Genomic DNA, 22963 nt, shown 5'->3' on the forward strand with positions numbered 1-22963 from the left:
TGGAGGACCACAACATGAATATATTTTGAGCAAGTTAGGAACCTGTGAATATAGAGTTCCTAACTTGAGGGGGGGTGTTAAACATATTCATTGTTGTGATTTAATTGGTAGTTAGAATCTTGGGCTTTCTTGTAATTTTGTTAGATTCTTAGTTGAGTTCCCGTGCCTATATATATTGGGCTTGTAAAACGAATGAGTTGAGCAGTGTTAATAATACATGGTATTATTCAGATAATTGGGCCCGCTTGTTTTACACACTCACATAACAGTACCACTGCTAATGTATAACAATGAGCCAAAAGGGCCAATCAACACACACAAAAAACAAAGAAATTATCAAACTAGGAGCTCATCATCTGGTAACAATCTCTCTAGTATCAAATTGAAAGGAATATGAGCCCAGAATCAAGAGATAATAGGCAGAAGCTGGGCAAGAGTTTATGGTGTTGGAGAGATGATTATGCAGAAGACGGCCCTCCAGCTGCAACAAAACAATGGACAATACACACAAATCAAGTCAGTTACAGAGTTTTCATATACTATTTTTGGTCCTAATTATAAGACCTCGTTTGCAGAGTACAAACGAGGTCTTATAATTAGGACCAGAGGTAGTGTGTGTGTGTGTGTGTAAGTACATATATATGAGATAATGTTAGACACAAGTTTCATATAGAAAGATGGGTGAAAACTTGATGGTTGAGTCAATTTGTTAATTCCCTTTTTTTTAACAAAAATTTGTTAATTCTTTTAACAAGTTCATGAAAATATACTTGCAGCCTAATGATATAAATGCTCCCCTGCTAGTAAAAGATTGCAAGTTGGATATTATTTGTAATCTCAGATCATTAGTACTTGCCCTTCTAATTCACATGAGTAGAAATCTCAAGAAGAGAGTATAATTCTACCATATCATTTCGCATTCAGTTGACTGCACATGAAAAAACACGATCGAGGCATAGTCTTATAGACATCTTGAAACCGAACAAAGAACTGTTTTGAAACTTCAATTAAAAGACTGAGAGCAGCAAAAACAAAATAACAAACATAAAAGAAGTAGTAGTAAAACAAACATCCACAAACCTGAAGGAGTTGGAGCAATTTGAAAACTTGGCGGAGGTGGAGGGAACTTTTGAGGTTTTAATCCTGGATTATTCCGAAAACTGCAAAGTGGAACATGATACTTAACAAAACTGCTACATGTGATCCCACAGAAATAGCCATGAAAGCTAAAAGAACAATTAAAAAAAAATTAATTATTATTAGTACCAACCTCATGGGAGTGAAAAATGCAAAGGAGCCATTGATTGGGATATCTCCCGTTAGATTGTTGCTTGAGAGATCACTAGATTCCACAATAACAGTGGCTTCAAGTTTCAATCTTTAAAAATTTAAGATGAAAGTACAACTAATTATCTTTGCATTATGTTGCAGAAAACTAGCTCATAGCAGCAACACTCACAGGACTTGCAGAGAGGCAATGGTAGTCAAAGACATAGGAATATTTCCTGATAAGTTGTTATTGTTGAGACGGCTGTTTAAAAAGAGCAGAGAGAATTAGTGTTTTTAGATATTAAACTAATGGGACAGTGGAGAGCTAAGTATGGTGCTCAACTCAGAGAATGTCTTGCTGACTTATGACAAATTTCTGGTTGGCAAACTAAACGTGCCAACAATGGAATAAATATTTCAATTGCAGAGATGAGTGGTTCATTTATAACTGAGTTTAATATCCTTGGTTTGGATTGAAAGAAAATGAGAGGAGAGAAAATATAGAGAGAAAACTGAAAATATAATGTTAGTAACCCTGCTGTTTGGACAAGTGGGTTATTTTTTAAGGTGTCCTAGTGGGTTAGTCGGAGTGAGAATACAGCATAAGTGGCGTAAGAAGAATTTTCTTCCCAAAATCTCTCCATATTTGGAGAGAAAAGTTGGCAAGAAAATGGGATGGGTCCACCCCCTCATTCTCCCCGTTTTTTCTTTCCTCACACTTTTCTTCCCTCATCTAAACAAGCAAGGAAAAACTCCAATCCTCCCATATTTTCTTCCTCTCGACTTTTTCTCCCATCCAAACATGGGGTATAGTAAATGATCTTCTTGGCAAGGAAAGGATTAGTAAAGTGTATATCTCTTCATGAGACTCATGCTCAATATATATGGTAAGGGACAGATAACAATAGCTTAAACTGTCTATCAAAGTGGGAACTACTAATCCTAGAAAGACATTAAGGAAAGCATGACTTACAGAAAACGTAGTCTTTGAAGGTTGCCCAACGTGTCTGGGATGGGGCCACTTAATCTGTTGAAGAAAAGATCCAAGCTCACCAAGTTTGTCAAATTTCCAATCTCCTTCGGAATTGTTCCTGATATATTATTGCTACAGACTTCCCTGTAGCCCAGAACAACATTATTTCAGATTTGAACTAGTAGAGTATTAGAAAACCATAATTAAAATGTCAGAAAGCATAGCATGCAAAGGATTGAATCCTTGAAATGTAATAGAAGCGGATGTTTCCAGTTGGTGACAATTAAAACAGCCAAGCAAATGGCTGTGCCTTTCCAGCTTAATGTTAAGGTTTGCTGGAGACTTGGTGGTATTGAAATATTAAAACCCACATTGAGTAGTAAGAGATAATGGAGTGTTTAAGTGAGTTGGTTCTCCTATCTCAAGAAGCAACCAAAGAGTTTAGATATCAGGACTTAGAAGTTTCGACAGATGAAGAAGGAAGAGCAACTAATTTTATTTATCTTCAGAACAACATGGAGAATTAATACCAAATTAATATCTACTAAGGTTTTGAGCTTTGTGGTAGTAAGTTAAGAAATCTGTTCATAGTCTGACTGCTCAATGCATCAGTACTGTTTATAAGATCATCTTTCAAGAAGCCGCCAGGTGATAACAGAAGAGAATACCGATCAAAAATTATTATTAAACAGCATATTGGTATCAGAAAATGAGGCAAATCATCTCACAAATATTGCAAATTTGAGAGCTGACCAAGCTGGGGAACCAGTGGACCTGAAAGGTTTGCATCTTCAAGATCACTGTGAGAAAACACAGATCAATATTTTAAACTGTGCAGTAAGAATCTCAAATGAAAGTCAAAAATCGCAAAAATTACTCACATGCGGGTCACACTATTGTCACTGTTGCATGTAACATGAAACCAAGTGCAAGGATTTATAAGGGTAGCATCCCAACTTTGGAGAACATTGTTAGGATCAACCAACTTGGTCTTCCATGCATACAGCGCATCCCCTGACAGAGAAAAGCAATATTTAGGTGAAAACATCCTTAATATCAAATGATGTTTAGTCCTCCACGAGGTGAACGAAGGTGACAATGGACTTCATTTCATCAATTTCATGGGAACACATAAAGGTGAATGATCAGTTCAACAAAACAGAATTAACTGAAAGACGCCTGTAAGGAAACTCACCTTCCGCATTGGCAGAAACATTTAGAACCAAATCAAATGCTAAAATCGCCAAAAGAAGAAACGAAGCCATCGAAGAAAAAATCACTCCCTTCATATCTCCTATCTTCTTTCGCCACATTTCCGATAGCTTCAGCCATATTATATAGATTACACTGATACAAATGAACAGAATTAAGTGGCAATTTAATACTCATTAGTCAAGTCATATCTTTGAAAGAAAGTAATATATAATGAGAAAAAGACTATATAACTATTGCACGCAACATCCAATACTTGAAATTCTAACATCTAGATCCTGGAAGTTCGTTTTAGTGTCATAGTTTATGTTTTTAATCATTGTTAATATTATCATTATTATCTTGTCACTAAGTACGTTGAACATAGAATTTGTCTTCTGAAGAACTTCCAGAACTTTGATCAATCTAATGCTTCAGAGTTTAGAGCATTACTGAAAGTCAACCTTCCTGCACTACGAAGTGACTTAATCTTTTTCTTTCTTTCTTTTTTTTTTCAAGTGTTCATCTGGTTAATGATATACTCAAGAAAGTTAAAAAATTTGCAATCTAATTTGGTTTCTTAACCTTACAATAAATAGGCTCAGAGATCACAGAAAAAAAAAAGTTTGTTGCAACATATTTACTGCAAAGCCAATGTTAAAAAAATAATTAATGGTCCAGCAATCATGTAATTGACCTAGCTCATGTGCTCAAATTTAGATTACTCAGTCAAATTGCGAATATCAAATAGTTTCATAAATACGCTTAGACCTAGATCATTTACAAAAAACAAAATATTGAGAGAGAAAATTAATATGCACCTTCCTATAATTCCAGCTCATTTTTTATCAAGTTTTTGTAGTTTTTTCTTTTAGTGGGTCTTAATGTTAATGTGTTAATTTTCAAAAGAAATGATATTATTAGCTGATAACTTGGCTCTTACTCAACATACATTTAAATTAATTTTGCCACATGTACTAAGTGAAATCAAGATAAACCATATTACAAATTACTCCTCCAGTTTTTAATATAAGACTTAATTGTCCTTCACATATTTATTAATTTTTTTAAAATTCTTATTGAAGGAATCAAGAAAGATAATTTGGGTGTTTTAAAAAAAATAAATCATATTAACTAATTTAACTAATATTCTTAATATACTCAGATGAATTAATTAGGTTGACTATAGGAGTATTCTTTTTTCAATATACCGCACAAGAGGACTTCAGCACGATGGTCCACTTCAGGACCTCATGCAGCAATGCAGGCTGTGAGCTATATATTACAAACTATATATAGATACAAAGGGATAGTTATCAACATAATAACTTTTTATTTTTATGTTAATAATAATACAATTTTATTTTATCGTTTTATATTTTAAAAAAACTCTTTATTTTCTAGTTTGTGACAACTTACATGTCGCTTAATCAGCATACACATTAGTCTTTATTAACAAGTTATAGGTATAGAAACTAATCCCTATAACTAAGAAAACTGTAAGGACCTAATAAAAAAATTATAATAGCCAATCAATTGAAATTATAAAGATTGACAAATTAATTTTGGTTAAAATATTTTGTTAGTAGATTTATGTTCACTTCAAAACTAACAAATAATCCAAGTTAGAATATATTATGATTATTTGTAGCATGTACAGAAGCTAATCTCTATAATTGAGAAAACTGTAAGAACCTAATAAAAAACCATAATAATATCTGATGAGTTGAAATTATAACGATTGACAAATTATTTTTTTCCAAAATATTTTGTTATTAGACTTATGTTTACTCCAGAACTAACAAATAATTCCAAGTTAGAATATATTACCATTATTTGTAGTATGTAAAATGGAGCGTGCGAGACATCATTGATAGGAAATAACCAGTGGATGAGAAACCGTTTGACCAACAACTTGTTACAGCTTTTAAAGTAGCAGCTCTTCTATTTTTTGTAAGATTCAAATTTTCGAATTGATCTGGTCCTTTTTATAAGATTTAACTTAGGATTGTTAAAACATTAAATGTATTTTTATCAATTATACTTCTAATCAATTGTATTATCTTTTATTCCATATATTCTCTTTAATCTTTTTTCATTATTTCTCTCTCTTACTTACCCTCTTATAAAAAAGGGCATGATTGGAAAAAAAACACACAATCCTTACATATTTGTAATATTAATAAATTTCTTATACAGTGTGATTCAGTTAATTGAATCTCATAAAAAAGATTGGAGATTGTATGTATAAAGGGTGTTTGGATTAACTTATTTTAAATAATTTTGCATTGCATGAGGCAAATACTTGAAAAAAATTTTGTGCTGTAAAGCGCAAATTAAGAGCATATGTATGCCTTTTTATTGAAAGTAGGAAACTAGTAACCATGTAATCTCAGCGATCCATTGCAACTGATAAACCACTCACACAACAGTACTAACTGCTAATACATAACAGTATGCCAAAATAATGGCCCATCAACACACACACACACACACACACACAAATTATCAAAATAGGAACTCATCATCTGGTAACAGTCTCTCTATTGTCAAATTGGAAGGATTATGAGCCCAGAAGCAAGAGAAATAGGCAGAAACTGGGCAAGAGTTCATGATGTTGGAGCTGATTATGCAGAAGAGGGGCCTCCAGCTGCAACAACACAATTGTTAATCCCCACAAATCAGGTCTGTTACAGAGCTTGTGTGTGTGTGAGACGATGTTTGATACAAGTTTCATATAAAAAGATGGCTGAAAACTTAATGACTCAATTTGTTAATTCTTTTAACGATTGACTCAATTTATTGACTGAGTCCATCATGAAAATCTGTGATGTGAGCCTATAGCCTTATAATCTAATGGCATAAATATTTTCTTGCAAGTAGAAAATTATGAGTTCAGTCCGTCTTATAACCTTAAACATTAGTGACTGCCCCTCTAATTCAATATATACTACCTCTGGTCCTAATTATAAGACCCAGTTGACTAATTTGAGGAGATTAAGGAAAGAAGTTAAGTTAGTTATTTGTAATAAATAGATGTTGTCTTTCCCAAAATATCCTTACTAATCAACTATATTGACTAGAGCTACAATTATTAAAAGGACTACCTTGGAAAAAAAATGCATAAATATGAGAGACAAAGTGGATTGGGATCTTATATTCAGGACCAAAATAAAAGTCAAACAGGGTCTTATATTAAGGACCGGAGGTAGTATATGGTATGAGCAGAAATCTTAAGAACAGTACAATTCTTTCATATCCTTTCATATGCAGTTGACTTTGCATGAAAAACATGGATCTTGAAACCAAACAAAGAATTGTTTTGATACTTTAATTATAAGACTGGAAACAAGAAAAACAAAACTAACAAAATATAAAAGTAGTAGTAAAACAAACATCCACAAACCTGAAGGAGTTGGCGCAATTTGAAACCTTGGTGGAGGTGGAGGGAACTTTTGAGGTTTTAATCCAGGATTATTCCGAAAACTGTTAAGAGTGGAACATGATACTTAGCACAATTGCTGATCCCACAGAAATAGCCATGACGGCTAAAAGAACAATTAAAAAAATAATTATTATTAGTACCAACCTCATGGGAGTGAAAAATGCAAAGGAGCCATTGATTGGGATATCTCCTGTTAGATTGTTGCTTGAGAGATCACTAGATTCAACAATAACAGTGGTTTCAAGTTTCAGTCTTTTAAAAATTTTAGATGAAAGTACAACTAATTATCTTTGCATTATGTTGCAGAAAACTAGCTCATGGCAGTAACACTCACAGGACTTGCAGAGAGGCAATGGCAGTCAAGGACATAGGAATGTTTCCTGATAAGCTGTTATTGTTGAGACGCCTGTTTAAAAAGAGCAGAGAGAATTAGTGTTTTTAGATATTAAACTAATGGAACAGTGGAGAGCTAAGTATGGTTCCCAATTCAGAGTGCAGTTATCAAGTAATATGATTAATGTGCTGCTAACCTGTACCAAATTTCTGCTTGGCAAACTAAACGCGCCAAAAATGGAATAAATATGTTAAGTGCAGAGATGAGTGATTCATTTATAACTGAGTTTAATATTCTTGGTTTGGATGGAAAGAAAAGTAGGGAGGCAAAAAACTGAAAATATAATGTCATCATCCCTCCTCTTTGGACAAAGGAGAGAAAATATGAAGGACTAAAAATGAGCAAATGTCACAACGACAATAATATCATTGTATCCTAATTTATTATATCTCATGTCATCATTAACAAAACTATACAAAAATAAACATTATCAAACAATTTTCAAGTAAAAACATCCAAAAAAAATATTTTTCATATTTTCGTATATTTAAAAATAAATTGAAAAAAATATATATTTCATATCTTTTAAGGTGACTCGATGAGTTGGTTGAAGTGAGAAGACAGCATGAGAGGTGTAAGAAGAATTTTCTTCCCAAAATCTCTCCATATTTGAAGAAAAAAGTTGGCAAGAAAATGGGATGGGTCCACCCGTCATTCTCCCTGGTTTTTCTTTCCTCTCACTTTTCTTCCCTCATCTAAACAAGGAAGGAAAAACTCCAATCCTCCCATATTTTCTTCCTCTCGACTTTTTCTGCCATCCAAACATGGGGTATAGTAAATGATCTTCTTGGCAAGGAAAGGATTAGTAAAGTGTATATCTCTTCTTGAGACACATGCTCAATATATATAGTAAGGGACAAATAACAATACCTTAAACTATCTATCAAAGTGGGAACTGCCAATCCTAGAAAGACATTGAGGAAAGCATGACTTACAGAAAACGTAGTCTTTGAAGGTTGCCCAACGTGTCTGGGATGGGACCACTTAATCTGTTGAAGAAAAGATCCAAGCTCACCAAGTTTGTCAAATTTCCAATCTCCTTCGGAATTGTTCCTGATATATTATTGCTATAAACTTCCCTGTGTCACAGAACATTATTTCAGGCTTGAACAAGTATGGTATTAGAAAACCATAATTAAATTATCAGAAAGCATTGCATGAAAAGGATTGAATCCTTGAAATGTAATAGAAGTGGATGTTTCCAGTTGGTGACAATTAAGACAACCAAGCAAATGGCTGTGCCTTTCCAGCTTAATGTTAAGGTTTGTTTAAGAAACACAGCTATTTGCTGGCACTGGTTTCAAACTGATCAACTCTCCTTTGTTTGCTTAATTATTCCTTATCGTTTCTTCACTAGCCTATACCAAGAGCAACTTATTTTAATTATCTTCAGGACAATACAGAGAATCAATACCCAAGTCTTAGGTGATTGTATCAAATGAAGTTTTAAGCTTTGTGGCTGTGAATTAAGAAATCAGTTCATAGCCTGTCTGCTCAATATAGCAGTACGGTTTATAAGATCATTTTTCAAGAAGCTACTAGGTGAAAACAAAAGAGGATATGATGGAGAGTTGGTGGTATTGAAATATTAAATCCTACATTGAGTAGTAAGAGATGCTCAATGGAGTGTTTAAGTGAGTTGGTTCTCCTATCTTAAAAAGCAACCGAAGAGTTTAGACATCAGGACTTAGAAGTTTCAATAGATGAAGAAGGAAGAGCAACTAATTTTATTATCTTCAGGACAACATGGGGAATTAATACCAAATTAATATCTACTAAGGTTTTGAGCTTTGTGGTAGTAGATTAAGATATCTGTTCATAGCCTGACTGCTCAATGCATCAGTAATGTTTATAATTTCCTCTTTCAAGAAGCTGCCAGGTGATAACAGAAGAGAATCCTGATAAAAAATTATTAGTAAACAGCATATTGGTATCAGAAAATGAGGCAAATCAACTTACAAATACTGCAAATTTGAGAGCTGACCAAGCTGGGGAACCAGTGGACCTGAAAGGTTTGCATCTCCAAGATCACTGTGAGAAAACACAGATCAATATTTTAAACTGTGCAGTAAGAATCTCAAATGAAGGTCAAAAATCGCAAAAATTACTTACATACGGACCACTCTATTGTCACTGTTGCATGTAACATGAAACCAAGTGCAAGGATTTACAAGGCTAGCATTCCAACTTTGGAGAACATTGTTAGGATCAACCAACTTGGTCTTCCATGCATACAGCGCATCCCCTGTCACAGAGAAAAGCAATTTTTAGGTGAAAACATCCTTAATATCAAATGATGTTTAGTCCTACACGAGGTGAACGAAGGTGACAACGGACTTCATTTCATCAATTTCATGGGAACACATAAATGTCGACAATGTTGTAATGGGAATTATGTACAAAAATAAGAAATAGGTGTAACGGGCACAACTTCTTGGGGGAATTATACCGCAAAAGCTAGCCGTTGGAATTGAAAAACCAAAGGCTAAGTAAGGCTCCTCTTTCAAGGTAACCCTCTATATGAGACTCATGACAATGCACCTCCTCAAAAGGAGACATCCAAGCGGCTCCATATTATGGCATTTCACTCGGCACTTTAGTCAACCTCTTGCGGGTCAGAACCCTTCATAAGTAGCCTTCTTTGATTGGCCAAGTCTCAATGAAAACACTAATATGATAAACACAAGTCTTTTGAAAAACCACACCCTAAAAGCTAGTTATTGGAGTTAGAAAGCCTAGGTCCTTGTAAGGCTCCTCTTCTCATTCAAGGTAACCCTCCCAATAAAAGACTCATGGGCAACAACTTGCTAAAGTTTAGTCTTAGTCATATACTCCTAACTTCCAGACTCGTAAAAGAATGGGGATTAATGAGAACTTCAAGCCCGAAACAATGAACCAAAAGTGAAAAAAATGAAAAGAAATTTAACATTAAACATGCCACTTTATGATGAAGATGAAAACCTCATCAGATTAACAAAACAAAATTCGTCAAACACAAAATTCACTACTCACCTTCGGCATTGGCAGAAACGTTTAGAACCAAACCCAACGCTAAAATCGCCAGAAGAAGAAGCGAACCCATCTTCATATCTCTCCTATCTTCTTCCTCTACATTTCCAAGAGCTTTAGCTATACTATTATATAGATTAGATTTATGTAAATGAACAGATTCAAGTCGCAATTGAATTAGTCATCAGTCAAATCATATCCCTGACAGCAAGTAATATTCAATGAGAAAAGTATTAGAGGATTCTAGAACATGTTTCGTTATGTTTTTGCAGTAGTGATGAAAATTCTAAGATCTTGACGCTGCAAGTTCGTTGGCGTCGTGTATGGTTTTTTATATTTTATCAGTAAAGGAGAAGGTTGATCGGTCAAATATTGCTGAGTATTTCTATGTCAAAGTCAACCTTCTTCACGGCACATCAAATTCCCACATGTATCAGTGTTTTTTTCCATCCTTCATCCAATAATATAAAACTCACATAATATTCATGAAGGACCAAACACGTAAAGTTATACTTAAAAGTAAAAATTAAAGAGGTGTAAGGAGATAATTATACATTATTTTTATGTTAATAATAAAAAAAATTTATTCCATCATTTTTATTTTTTTAAAAACTCTTTTTCTATTTTATGTTTTTGTAGTAGCTCTGGTCTTAAATATAAGATCTAGTTTTCTTACATTTAGTATCAGAGATAATATTAAATTACAGGACTTTTAGTTAACATCTACTTTAGCCATAATTTATAGATTATGAACATATAAACTTACGCTTACCGTTTTTGTTCCTTAATATAAAAATTAGTTAACTAATTTGATGATATTAAAAAAAATTAATTAAGCTGATTATTTATAATAAATGTGTGTTAGTTTTCTTGAACTATCCTCTTTAATTATATACAATCAACAGGGATCTTTTAGGAAAAAATATAAATTTGTGAGAAAAAATGAATTAAAATCTCATATTTAAGATCAACTCTAATTTTTTACTAATTTTATATTAAGGAGATGAAACTGTAAGGACTCAAAAAAATCTATAGAAAAGTGATTAAAAATTAGATAAAACAATTAACAAATTAATTTTCCTTTTTTTTTCCCTTAGAGCATTGAAACTACTCTCTGTCAATTTGGGGAGCCCAAATTGTTTGGGCCTAGAAGCGACTTTAATGGGCCGAAGATGTCATAACATTTGGGAAGGATAAAAGATTCAGAATAATATTCAAACAAAGTTATTGGTGGCCCAAAAAATGAAATAAAATTACAAAATACAAGCAGGCAGAATTAAATAACAGGATTCATTTGGTAGTTTCGAGATGAAAAATATTTTCTTACGTAAAAATTAAAATGCATAACATTTTCATTCAATCATACTTTTTGGGCCTAGAAGCGACATCAATGGCCCAAAGATGTCATAGCATTTGGGAAGGATAAAAGATTCAGAATAATGGGCCTAATTGAGATCCCATGGAAAATAATATTTCAATAAAGTTATTGGTGGCGGAAAAAATGAAATAAAATCACAAGCTACAAACAGGCAGAATTAAATAACGGGAAAATATTTTCTTACATAAAAATTAAAATGCATAACATTTATTATTATCATTCAATCATACTTTTTAGTTTATTAAGCTCATATCAAAACTTAATAATAGTTTTATTCAAAAATAATATATTTCTTCGTAAAAATAATTTTTCGGAACTAGATTCCGGAATTTCGCAATGTTAAATCAATATTTTCCGTTAATATTTTCTTTTTTTTTAATTAAACGTCAAACTGATCAATTTAAATTCAATTTCAATCAGATTTGCGTAAATTAGAACATTTTGATCATTCTACGTTAACGGCTTAATTTTCATGTTTCTTCATATTAATTAGAGAAACCCGTGCAAAGTACTTAATTACCCCCAGTAATTAAGATTAATATTTCTGAAACTACTAAATGACATGATATGATATCCAACGCGTACCTATAGTCACTTGCTTCATTTGCAAGTATCAATACGCATTATTACTAGTTAGAGTTTCTTTTTCATAGGGGTAAATAATAATTAAGTCTTTTAAAAATGAGATTTTTTTTTCCAAAAAATGAGATATTTTCGACCAATGAGATGAAATATTTTTTTTTAATTACAAAAGACAATAAGCTAGAGCTTGAAGGCCACAGAACGCAGCAATTCAAAAAAGGGACAGAAAATTACTGGAAGAGAGCCTCTCTCATGTGAACATAACAAATAGATAGATTTTGATTATTAATGGGTTTCGTCTCATAGTAGAAAACGCTAACTTTATTTAGTTTGTAATTTCATTTTTGTTAGTTTAATTTAATATTAGGTTTTAGTTTTATTTTCATGGTCTTTTTTTTTTTAATGATTATGTTACTTTTTTTTTTTTAAACTAAGGCTAACGTTATTAGTACTTTTATGGTCATTTACTTTGGTGAGATTTGATTCTCAAATTAAAGTATCCCTTGACTGTTTTTCCATTGGATTGCGTTTACATGAAGTAATCAGTTTGATATAAATGGAGATAAGAAGTCAAATCATTAATTTAAAAAAAACAAATCAATCCTAATTAATTTGTCATGATCAAGTAGTTAATTTTGTGGTTAGGAATAAGATCAGCAGATAGGGGGTTAACTAACTAACTAATTAACGACATGCACAAAGTTAGAAAAGAAAAAGGTCAAAAATATGTGATTAGTGTGAGAGTATGTGTCACAAGTGATAAGAAATGATGCCAACTAAAAAGACCAAATGGCATTGTCTTCAACACCACGTTACTCACTATGATCACTTCAACTTGTAGAGCATTATTATGACATACACGCACACACTGTTCTCTCTCTCTCTCTATATATATATTCATTTTTTAATTCAGGAAAAGAAATCTTATTTTTAACAATAGTATGTAATTTATATGTATTATCCCTAGTCCTTAATAAAAAACCTAATTGACCAATTTGGATACATTAAGAAAATTAGTTAAATTAGTTATTTGTAATAAATAAATATTTTTTTAAAAATATCATTGTTAATCAAGTGTAATAGCTAGAATTGTCATTAATATGATAACTAGTTTAAAAAAAGATAAATATGATAGACAAAATAGATTGAGATCTTATATTTATGACCAAAATAAAAGTCAAATTAGTTCTTATATTAAAGGGTTCACAGCCTAAAATTTTCTAGACCAAATCACTATTTATATGACACTGTATTGATGTATTTTTGTTATTTTTTAACTGTGAAAATTCCTCCAATTAATTCAAAATTAAAAATTAAAAAAAAAGATAATTAGAACATGTATTCTTAACGAATCGTATTATCTAATAAATTTTTTTGTGATATATTATCCAACAAAAGTTGATATAATAAGAAGTTGGCAAGAATAAAATTCATGATGCAAGAATATTACCAATGGGTAATATATAATATATAAATGTCTATGTGGGCACTCTTTAAGCATTTGAATTATCTATTCCAAAGAAACCAATTTACTCTGTCATCTGTCATTACTATGTAAAAATTATGTGTTATTTCTTTTAATAAGGTATCAAATATGGGAGCAAAATCGTGAAATTAATGTAATTAATGTGAAAAAAAATTAAATAAAAGAAATAAAGTGCAATCAAGATAAATTATACCCATGAATTGTGTCATGTGTTGATGTTGTTATTGACGCAAAAGGAAAGTAATTAAAGAAAATGTTTGCTTTGTTTTGACTTTTGCCTTGGGGATAATATCCTCTTTGAAGTATTATTAAACACTAAATATGAGTATTTCTTTCTATAAGAATTTAAACTTTGGTTTACCAAATTATAGAGAACTAACACTTTCTGTTAAATATAATTCTCGTTGGTTAAAACTTAAGATGTTGGTTTTGAATCTCCTGCGGATAAGTTGGGCCCATGAAGGAGAAGAGACAGGCGTAATAAATAAGAAGAGACCCTACTAATGGGGTTAGATCCAGTAAAAGGTACTAGTCTCTCACAAGTGATGAATCAATATTTAAATTCTTATTGGGAGAAATACTCACATTTAATGCGAATAATCTTTCGAATAAGATTGTTTTCAATAAAAAAGATATTTTTACAGAAAAAAAAAGAAAAAGAAAAAGCCCAATTATCATCCGTTATTCTTGTAGTCATGTGAATATTGTCTCCATCTTTATGCTTTAGATGCAAGTTTTAATGTTTTATGCTGACCCACCCCTCCCCCTTGACGGTAAGTCTTGTTGCAATCACTTTTTTGTAAAAAAAGTTTTCCCCTTTTTGCTTTTAATGCAAAAGAGCATAAATGAGTTGGGTTCAAAGTCTCATTCAAAACAGGCATACTTTCAGGTTTAAAAAAAGCAGCTTATAAAAATTCTTATAAATTACTGATTAACAATATCCTCACATTAATAGTGATATTTAAACTCATAACCTTATCAATTGGACTAATTTTTATTGGTTTTATTTTTTTATATTATTAAATCAAGTTCGAGCCTAGTATTTATATATAAATAGTATTATATTGTAGATTTGATTTTTTTTTTTTTTGAGTAGGCAAGCAGAGCTTGCAGACAAGGATCAAACCCTAATAAAGGCCACCGACAGGCAGCTACCACGCCACTGCGCCACAAAGGCGCTGGCTAGATTTGATATTTTAGATTTATTATTGTTTAAATTGTTCAGACAAATATTAATTTTTTTTTTCAAAGGATAATTAATTTACAAGTTCTTATTGTTTAAACTAATTTTTGATTAAGTCCTTATAATTTTTTTATCATATCCTTATACTTTCATCTATTCTTAATTAAGTTTTTACAGTTTTTTTCCCCTTTTCATCAAATCTTCGCAATTTCATCTGGTTTTTTTTATCATCTTGATTTAATGTAAATAATTTAACTCTTAATCTCTAATTTAAATCATTTCTCTTTGAAATTAGTTATTTAAACCTTTTCACTTTATACTGATTTTTTGAATAAAAATCATAGTTTAGAAAAGGGATAATTAATCTGCATCCTATAAAATTGGTATAAAATATGGGCTTAGAACGAGTCGAGTGAGAAATTCATATCATAGGTGAATAGAAAGTAAATTTAGCAAACATGATCATTAGTCATTACTACTAGAAATTGAAATATTTAATCTCATAAGGTCAAAGTTTAGTCTAATTAACCAATAATTAATACACATTTTGAGGTATCGTTGACTAGCTTTCCCCCACTTCACGGCAACTGCATTGTAAATTATTCTATAATTAATTCCTTACCCTTCTCTATATAGTCATCATCATTTAGACTTTCTTCTATTTTTATCATCTCTCATTAATTATTGCCTTTTATTACATTCACATGTCTTTACTCTCTCACTCCTTTGTGTTATTAAATAATTTATTTTGATGCTTTAATTGGATGGAAATCAGACTAATCATTAACTAATCAAAACACTAGTTTATAGTTTAATAATTAAATTGTTGCCAAACTAATCATAATTAAATTAAAAATATTCTAAATAGTGGTAATATATACTAGAATAAAGAAAATAATAATCTGAGTATCATAAAAATAAATATTGACATCTAAACAAAGTAGAATCTACTCAAATAAAAAAGACAAAATCCATTCATAATCCATATTCTTTATTCAAAAGTAATTTCTAAATTATAATTCAATGTTCTTATACATTTCTCCCTATTAAAGAAGGGTATTAAAAAAATATGTTGTATATTTTTCTCTCATCTATTTTTTTATTGTATTCAATAAGGGTAAAATTAAAAAAAATGTTATTAATTACTCCTACAGGCGTTCTTTGCTTTTTATGTGCACATGACATTGAAAAAAAAAAACAAATTAAAACTCATGGGAATGTAGTTCCATGAATGAGCATAAAAACAAATATGTTATAGATAGAAACCAAATCAACTATTACCGGAAAAAAGCAGTTCAATTGATTTGAATATTTGATCATCAATTTTTTTATCAGTTCAGGATCGATTTATCCAGTTCTCTAACCCTTCTGTTTTACTTACCTGTTTTCACACCAGACATTGGATAATCAAAGTGGGCAGTACATTCTGATTTTCAAAACAACGCCAAATACCATAAATATACTTCTCAAAATTTTTATTTTGATATATATATTGCTTTTTTGTCTCAAATATGTCAAACATTAAAAAATAAAAACAATTATCCAAAATATTAGAGCTGGTAATATGCGGGTTAGCCTGCCAACCCACAGGTTAACCTCATTTTTAACCCACATCGCCAAGCCCGTAACCTGTTACGGGTTAGCCTGCCAACCCACAGGTTAACCTCATTTTTTTTTACTTTTTAAAATTTTTTAATTATTATGATTATATTATTATATTATATCCTATCTAAAAAATTAAAAATACTTATATAATTTATTTGGTACTTTCAATCAAACATTTCAAGAAAAAACAAAAAATTTATTATTATTTTGAGATATTGTATAAAAAAATATTAAAAAGTAAAAAATAAATTCAAAAAAATAATAAATAAGTGCTGGTGGGTTGGTCCTTGACAGGTTAGGGTTGGCTAAAAATCAACCCGCCTTCAAACGAGCCTTTTCAGCACGATTTGTCATGGGTTCAACCCGCCACGGACCAACCCGCAACCTGCAGGTTGATCATATTACCAGCCTTACAAAGTATAACTCATATTTTTACTTTTTGGATGGCACGTATCATGATACGATTTGTTTGCTTAAATACCTCTCATCAAATTCTATTTGAGAGAAAAATTGGAGAAGATATTGAAAATAATTTAATTTACTACTATAAAGGGTGGTCAAGCATTAATTAGGGGAAAATTTTAAAAGTAATTTTTCTTTGACATAGATTCATTTAGTTATGGGAAAATATTTTTTACTTGGAGCATAACATGATCAATTTCATTCTTGTTGTCTTCTTCTTCTCTTTCTTTATCATTCATTAATGTCTTATCACAAGCTTTGAATTATAGTATATGATAATTATTGATGCAAAATGTCTTATAAATTGAAATATAAAACCTTAATAAATACTATGTCTTATAATAATAATACGACATATACCATTGACTTTAATCACCCTATCCAACGTTAGGAGACCATTATTAAATTAATCCTTTAAATGAGATGTATGTATGATTAGAGGCTATATACAAATTTAGGGCAATTATTTTTGACTTAGCTAACATTGTACAAAAAGTAATTGATACTTAATTGCTTTGAAAAGGATGGAACCTCATTGAATACATATGATTCCCACTTAAGAGAAATAAATGAAATGAAATTCAACATATTAATACTTATTATTGAATTATTAGTGTGTCAAAACACGGACCCCACAAAGTGACCCCACCATGTCCTTAAGAGATTGAGACTGATAAACCCACAAGCTTCACAATTTTTTTTTTTTAATTAAGGTGGCATTCATGTTATTTAATCATCCCATAATCGCTTCCTCCTTCCTGTCCTTATTATCTTTTTTTTTTTTGGGGTGAAAATCCTGTCCTTATTATGAAGAACTTTAACATGTTTTATAATATATAAGTTTTATTTGAAATATTATTCATCCAATCATAAATTTAGGAGCTAGTTATGAAGTTAATTTTCATTCTCAATATAAAATCTAATTCATTTTACCTCACATATTTATCATTTTTTTGAATTAACCTACCTAACTTATAAAACGATACATATAATATTACATAAGAATATTTTAGAGAGATCACATCACACGTGTTAGAATTAAGTAATTTATTAATTTTTTTAATTTACTCAAATTAGTTAAATCTTATATTATTAAAGACCGAAGGAGTTTTTTTTTGTGTGCATGGTATCTTTAACTAATTATAAACTTCCTAACTAATTTAATTAATGACTTTTATTTAGAGAAACTTTGATATTTTAATAAATAACTAATAAACAACTAAGTTATTAATAGATACTTATAATGAGAATGGGACTTGTATAAATTTCTACCTTTTTTCGGTGGCCTTCAACAGCTAGCTAGCTTGTCTCGTTGTCAATCATAGTCTCACTTACTTTTAATCTATCACCATACTAGTATGATTCATATTAATTAGTTTTGTCCTTTTTCGTCTTCAAATTAATTGATATATTATTAATTGCTGTCTCCCGAATATTTTGAACTGTATTCGAATGTATAGTTTGAAATATGTGACATGAAATTACTTGTAATTCTTCTTCTGCTTACATTTGTCCAAATAAAAACAAACGCAAGTGACACCATGTTCAACAAAGACACCTAATCCATACAAAAGACGTACACGATGTGAAGTTTAGAACAAAAATATTAAGTGGTTTCACATTACAAGGTGGAGAATACAAATTCAAATATTGAGAAACCCACTTTTTGGGAGAAAAGAAAATCCTTTTGTGCTCTAAACCTTAAAAAGTCTATCCTTAATAAAATCAGAAAGAACTATAACCTTTGAAAGTTGACTCAATTAAGTCCTATTCTATATACTACCTCTGGTTCTTAATATAAGAGCCAGATAGAAGTCATATTTGGTACTAAATATAAAACTTAATCTATTTTATCTGTCATTATTCTCCAAAATATTCCTATTAATTATAGGAAATTTCCACCAAGAAATAATTCTAATCATCAAATGCACATAATTGAGGATGATAGTTTAGGAAGACTAATATGCATTTATGATGAATAACAAGTTTAACTCATTTTCTTAATATCTAAAAAATAATCATATAACTCTTATATTAAGGATCAGAAGTAGTATATAAAGTTTGCAAAATCGAATTCATTTTAAATTTTTATGGGAAAAATGAAAAGAAAACGATGGGAAGAATGATATGTAGTACCAACTAGCTGCTCATCTTACATCCAAAACAAAGCAAAAAACAAAAAAGGGACATAAACAAGAATAGCACGCTTGATTCCCATTCACGCCATATGCTTTTGTGGGACCCTGCGTGAAAAATACGTTAAAGGCATCACTAAATTAATTCATCCACATTATATAATATTTCATTACATCTTAAACATAAGAGTTAGTATTTTGATCATAAATAAAAAATCTCAATACTGTATCTCTTAAATTTATAATTTTTCCTAAATGTTTCTACGAATTTCACAAATAAAAGTTTTTTATCAATATAATTTTTCCTAAATGTTTCTATGAATTTCACAAATAAAAATTTTTTTTATCAAGAAAATAGTTTTCACTGTAAATAATTAAAATAAGTATTTCGAAAAAAAATACCACATTTTTCCTTACAAATAAAAAACTTAATTAATTATTTTTAATATTAATGACAAATGGTAGCACCGCCCGCCACGCTTAGGAGTAGAGTCTCGGACATGAATATAGCTTTGTGACAGTTGTGTGTTATTTAAATTGTATATAATTAAAAAATAATTTTCTCAATATTTACAAAGTAATTATTTAAATATTACATTTAGGATTGAATGGATCATTAATCACTCATCTATAAACCAATGGGACTAAGTCGAAGGCAATGGATTAATCTTTTACAATATAACGAATCAATAATTGAATTCTCAATAAGAGATATGTCTCTTATAAATTAACAAATCAATATTCAAATTCTCGTTGTGAGAAGTGCTGGCATTTAGTATCGATTATGTCTCAAACAAAATTGTTTACAATAAGAGGAAACCAATAAAAAAAATGCTCATATATAATAATTCAATAATATAAAAAATGATATAGTTGTTAACGTAACATGCATTGAAATCGTATCATTCTTGGTAAATCAATTTGAACCTTTTTATATATGTTTGTGCTTACCATGTTCTCTTTGTATAGAATCATTAGTTATACCAGTCAATTATTTATCAATGGCCTACAAGCCTAACACATTATTTAATTTCTTAACTATATATTGTAGCTTTGTGGAATATATAATATATAAATGTGTATATAACGAGACACACACAGAGACAGACGCACGTGAATAAAGACATATTTGGCTGGCATCTCCAGTAATGTTGCATGGCATGCCTTGTTTTTTTCCCAATTCACATGTAACAAAAATTACAATAAGAATAATAAAAAAATTATTGTGTCTTCAAAGTTTCAATTATTTTATTTTATCCTGTTTGTTACGTTACGCTATGAATATTACGCGCGCGCACACAACCAAAATGCTTTTCCATTTCAGTACAAATTAAAAAATGGCAGTCTCAATTATGATATTTTCTTAAGAATAAAGATGTGTAGCGCAATAGAGATGAATGGTGAAGGAATCGAATCATCTGAAGTACTTTTAGATAGAAGATGAAGTTAATTGGAGGGAAATAAGAAAAAGAAGGCAGATTCTAAGCGTCCTCTAGAAATGGGATCCACTCCTACTTCTTTACCATTTTTTCTCTCCCTCCATCCTAATTTCATCATAAATAACAGTTTAGAATTAAGCAGCTTTTTTTTCCGAGACTCGACTTATTAGCTCGTTTGGAATGAATTATAAGTAATTTTTTAATCGTGATTTATAAAATAATAAATAAATATGTGATGAGAGTTTTGTTTTTATTCACGTGAAAGTGCTTATACACGTTGCAAATTCAAGTACTTACAGATACAAATCATCCTCTAATAGTATTCTCACATCCACATGCTACTACGTAGAAGGTTAAATTTGATACTCCTTTGGTTCTAAATATAACGCTCCTTTCGTAGTGTAATTACACTACGAAAGGAGCCTTATATTTAGGATTTGAGGAATAATTATAAACTTTTAGTGTCGTCATTTATAGGCATCAAATTTTCCCTTTTTTTTTGGGTAAGCAAATTTTCCAAATTTTGTTGTAGTGATAATGATATTTGGACCCACAGTTTTATGAATTACAAACAAGTAAAATAGTAATGTTATGTCCCAATTGCATCCAACATCTTAAATCTTAATATTATTTATTGTGACTCTGACACTCTAATATTATTTTTCATGTATTTTTAGCATGTTAATCTTATTTATAACGCAACCAGCATCCTAAATCATGAATAAGATTAGAATTTTAGACGTAAGTATGTAATTACGTACCTAATTGGAAAATAATATCAACGAGTAGTAGATGCATTAAGAAATAATATCAAGATAATTAGTAATTACCATTAATGAAATTAGCATGCTGAATGTTTATGAGAAATAACATTAGAATATTGGATGCTATTTTTCTCATTATAGAATATTTTTTTTTAACTAGATCAATCTTTATTATTAGTAAATTAGGTGACTTTTAGGATGGAGGAGTATCAAATCTGGGATTGTTTTTCAAGATGGTCATTATCAGAATCACATGGGGGTAGGAAGGAAGATAACCATTCGTCTCCAATCATGTACCAATCAATAATATCATTAAAAATATGAGAAATTTCTATACCAAATACGACCTACCCACGGCTAATTATGGCATTAGGCCTAATGATTAGGGTTTAATCCAATAAACATTTTTCACGCTAAATATTGCCCAAATCAGAGCATTGAAATTCAAATAAAGAGAAATGAAATTTTGTTTTTTTATCATTAAAAATATGGTCTTAATTAACAAAGCATCTAGATTCTTTAAAAGATTAATCCTTTCAGGACCCCCAAAGTTCACCAATCTCTTTTTCTGTATACTTTGGAATGCAAATTTTGGAAGGTTCACTGAACATGGAAGAAACATTGTGTCACGGCAATCATTAATAAAGATTAAAGACAGAAAATTCAGAGCCATTACGATTAAATAGATTTTGTCATTTTGTGCTTTCAAAAGCGATACTCCCTTCAATTTTACACCTATATATAAAATATAAAATATAAAATAAAATTATATAGATTAAAACAAATATCCTTCAATTGAAGGCAATGACACTGTTGGGTACTAAATATGGGTACTTCTCCTAATGGAAGATTTGATCCTTGGTTTACTACGTTTTGGAAAACTAACTCCTTCCGCTAAACCTAACCCCATTGGTAATATATTTTATTTTTTAAAAATACTTTTATTTATGAAGAAAGAGTGAATGAAATAGAGAATGAATAAAAAAAATTGTATAAAAGATAATTAAATTAATGATATGACTAGAGAAAACATATATATATATATATATATATATATTGCAACTTCTTTTTCCATCATTTCGCAATCCAACTTGTTGGATTAATTCAATGATCAACACATGAATGAACCCAATACAAATTAATCATTAAATAACTAATAAGATAGGAGTAATTATTAGCTATCTTTGAATTGAACAAAATGCATTAGATTACACCTTGGAAAAATTGGAATTGTTTTTCCTGATTGAAGAATCTAATTTGATTTTGTTTGATTATAGTTAACAAATTTCAAGTGGATGCTGATTTTCCCCACTCATGTGTTCCCCACTGAAAGTCAACTAAGTCGCCTGCAACACGACATGCCTCACATTAAAAAGAAAAAGAAAAAAAAGGAGTGTATCTTGAAAAAGTACTGTGTCTTCCCCTTAAGCTATCTGTTAAATATTATTATAACCCGCAAAAAAATATTTTTAAAATTTTAATTTTATATTATACAACTATAATCTAAACTTTGGATAAAGTATGTTTTTAATTTCCTAATAAAAGTCTAATAATGAATACCATAGTTTAATCCAAATTTCAATATTATTAGAATCAAACCCTGTGTTTTTTATTATAATAGCCGACACATATGATATTATTCAGATTA

The 22963-nt window shown here is 30.3% G+C and overlaps 2 protein-coding genes across 2 annotated transcripts; both read right to left on the reverse strand.

Moving 5' to 3' along the window:
• Positions 1-318: 318 nt before the first annotated feature.
• On the reverse strand, positions 319-3513 carry LOC114712791 (BRASSINOSTEROID INSENSITIVE 1-associated receptor kinase 1-like). Its single transcript, XM_028897328.1, has 8 exons — positions 3438-3513; positions 3124-3256; positions 2971-3042; positions 2243-2386; positions 1460-1531; positions 1271-1342; positions 1081-1160; positions 319-481 (listed from the first exon to the last, which is right to left on the reverse strand). The coding sequence occupies exons 1-8, from the start codon at positions 3505-3507 to the stop codon at positions 459-461; spliced, it is 666 nt and encodes a 221-aa protein (XP_028753161.1). The 5' UTR covers positions 3508-3513; the 3' UTR covers positions 319-458.
• Positions 3514-6016: 2503 nt separating this feature from the next.
• LOC114712790 (BRASSINOSTEROID INSENSITIVE 1-associated receptor kinase 1-like) lies at positions 6017-10354 on the reverse strand. The gene is made up of 8 exons (XM_028897327.1): positions 10285-10354; positions 9385-9517; positions 9232-9303; positions 8208-8351; positions 7213-7284; positions 7023-7094; positions 6840-6919; positions 6017-6083 (listed from the first exon to the last, which is right to left on the reverse strand). Exons 1-8 carry the CDS (start codon positions 10352-10354, stop codon positions 6061-6063), a joined length of 666 nt encoding a protein of 221 aa, XP_028753160.1. The 3' UTR covers positions 6017-6060.
• Between the last annotated feature and the right edge of the window lie 12609 nt (positions 10355-22963).

The sequence above is a fragment of the Neltuma alba genome, unplaced genomic scaffold (assembly GCF_004799145.2).
Source record: "Neltuma alba isolate B1F8T4 unplaced genomic scaffold, ASM479914v2 tig00011396_pilon, whole genome shotgun sequence".
Lineage (NCBI taxonomy): Eukaryota > Viridiplantae > Streptophyta > Magnoliopsida > Fabales > Fabaceae > Neltuma > Neltuma alba.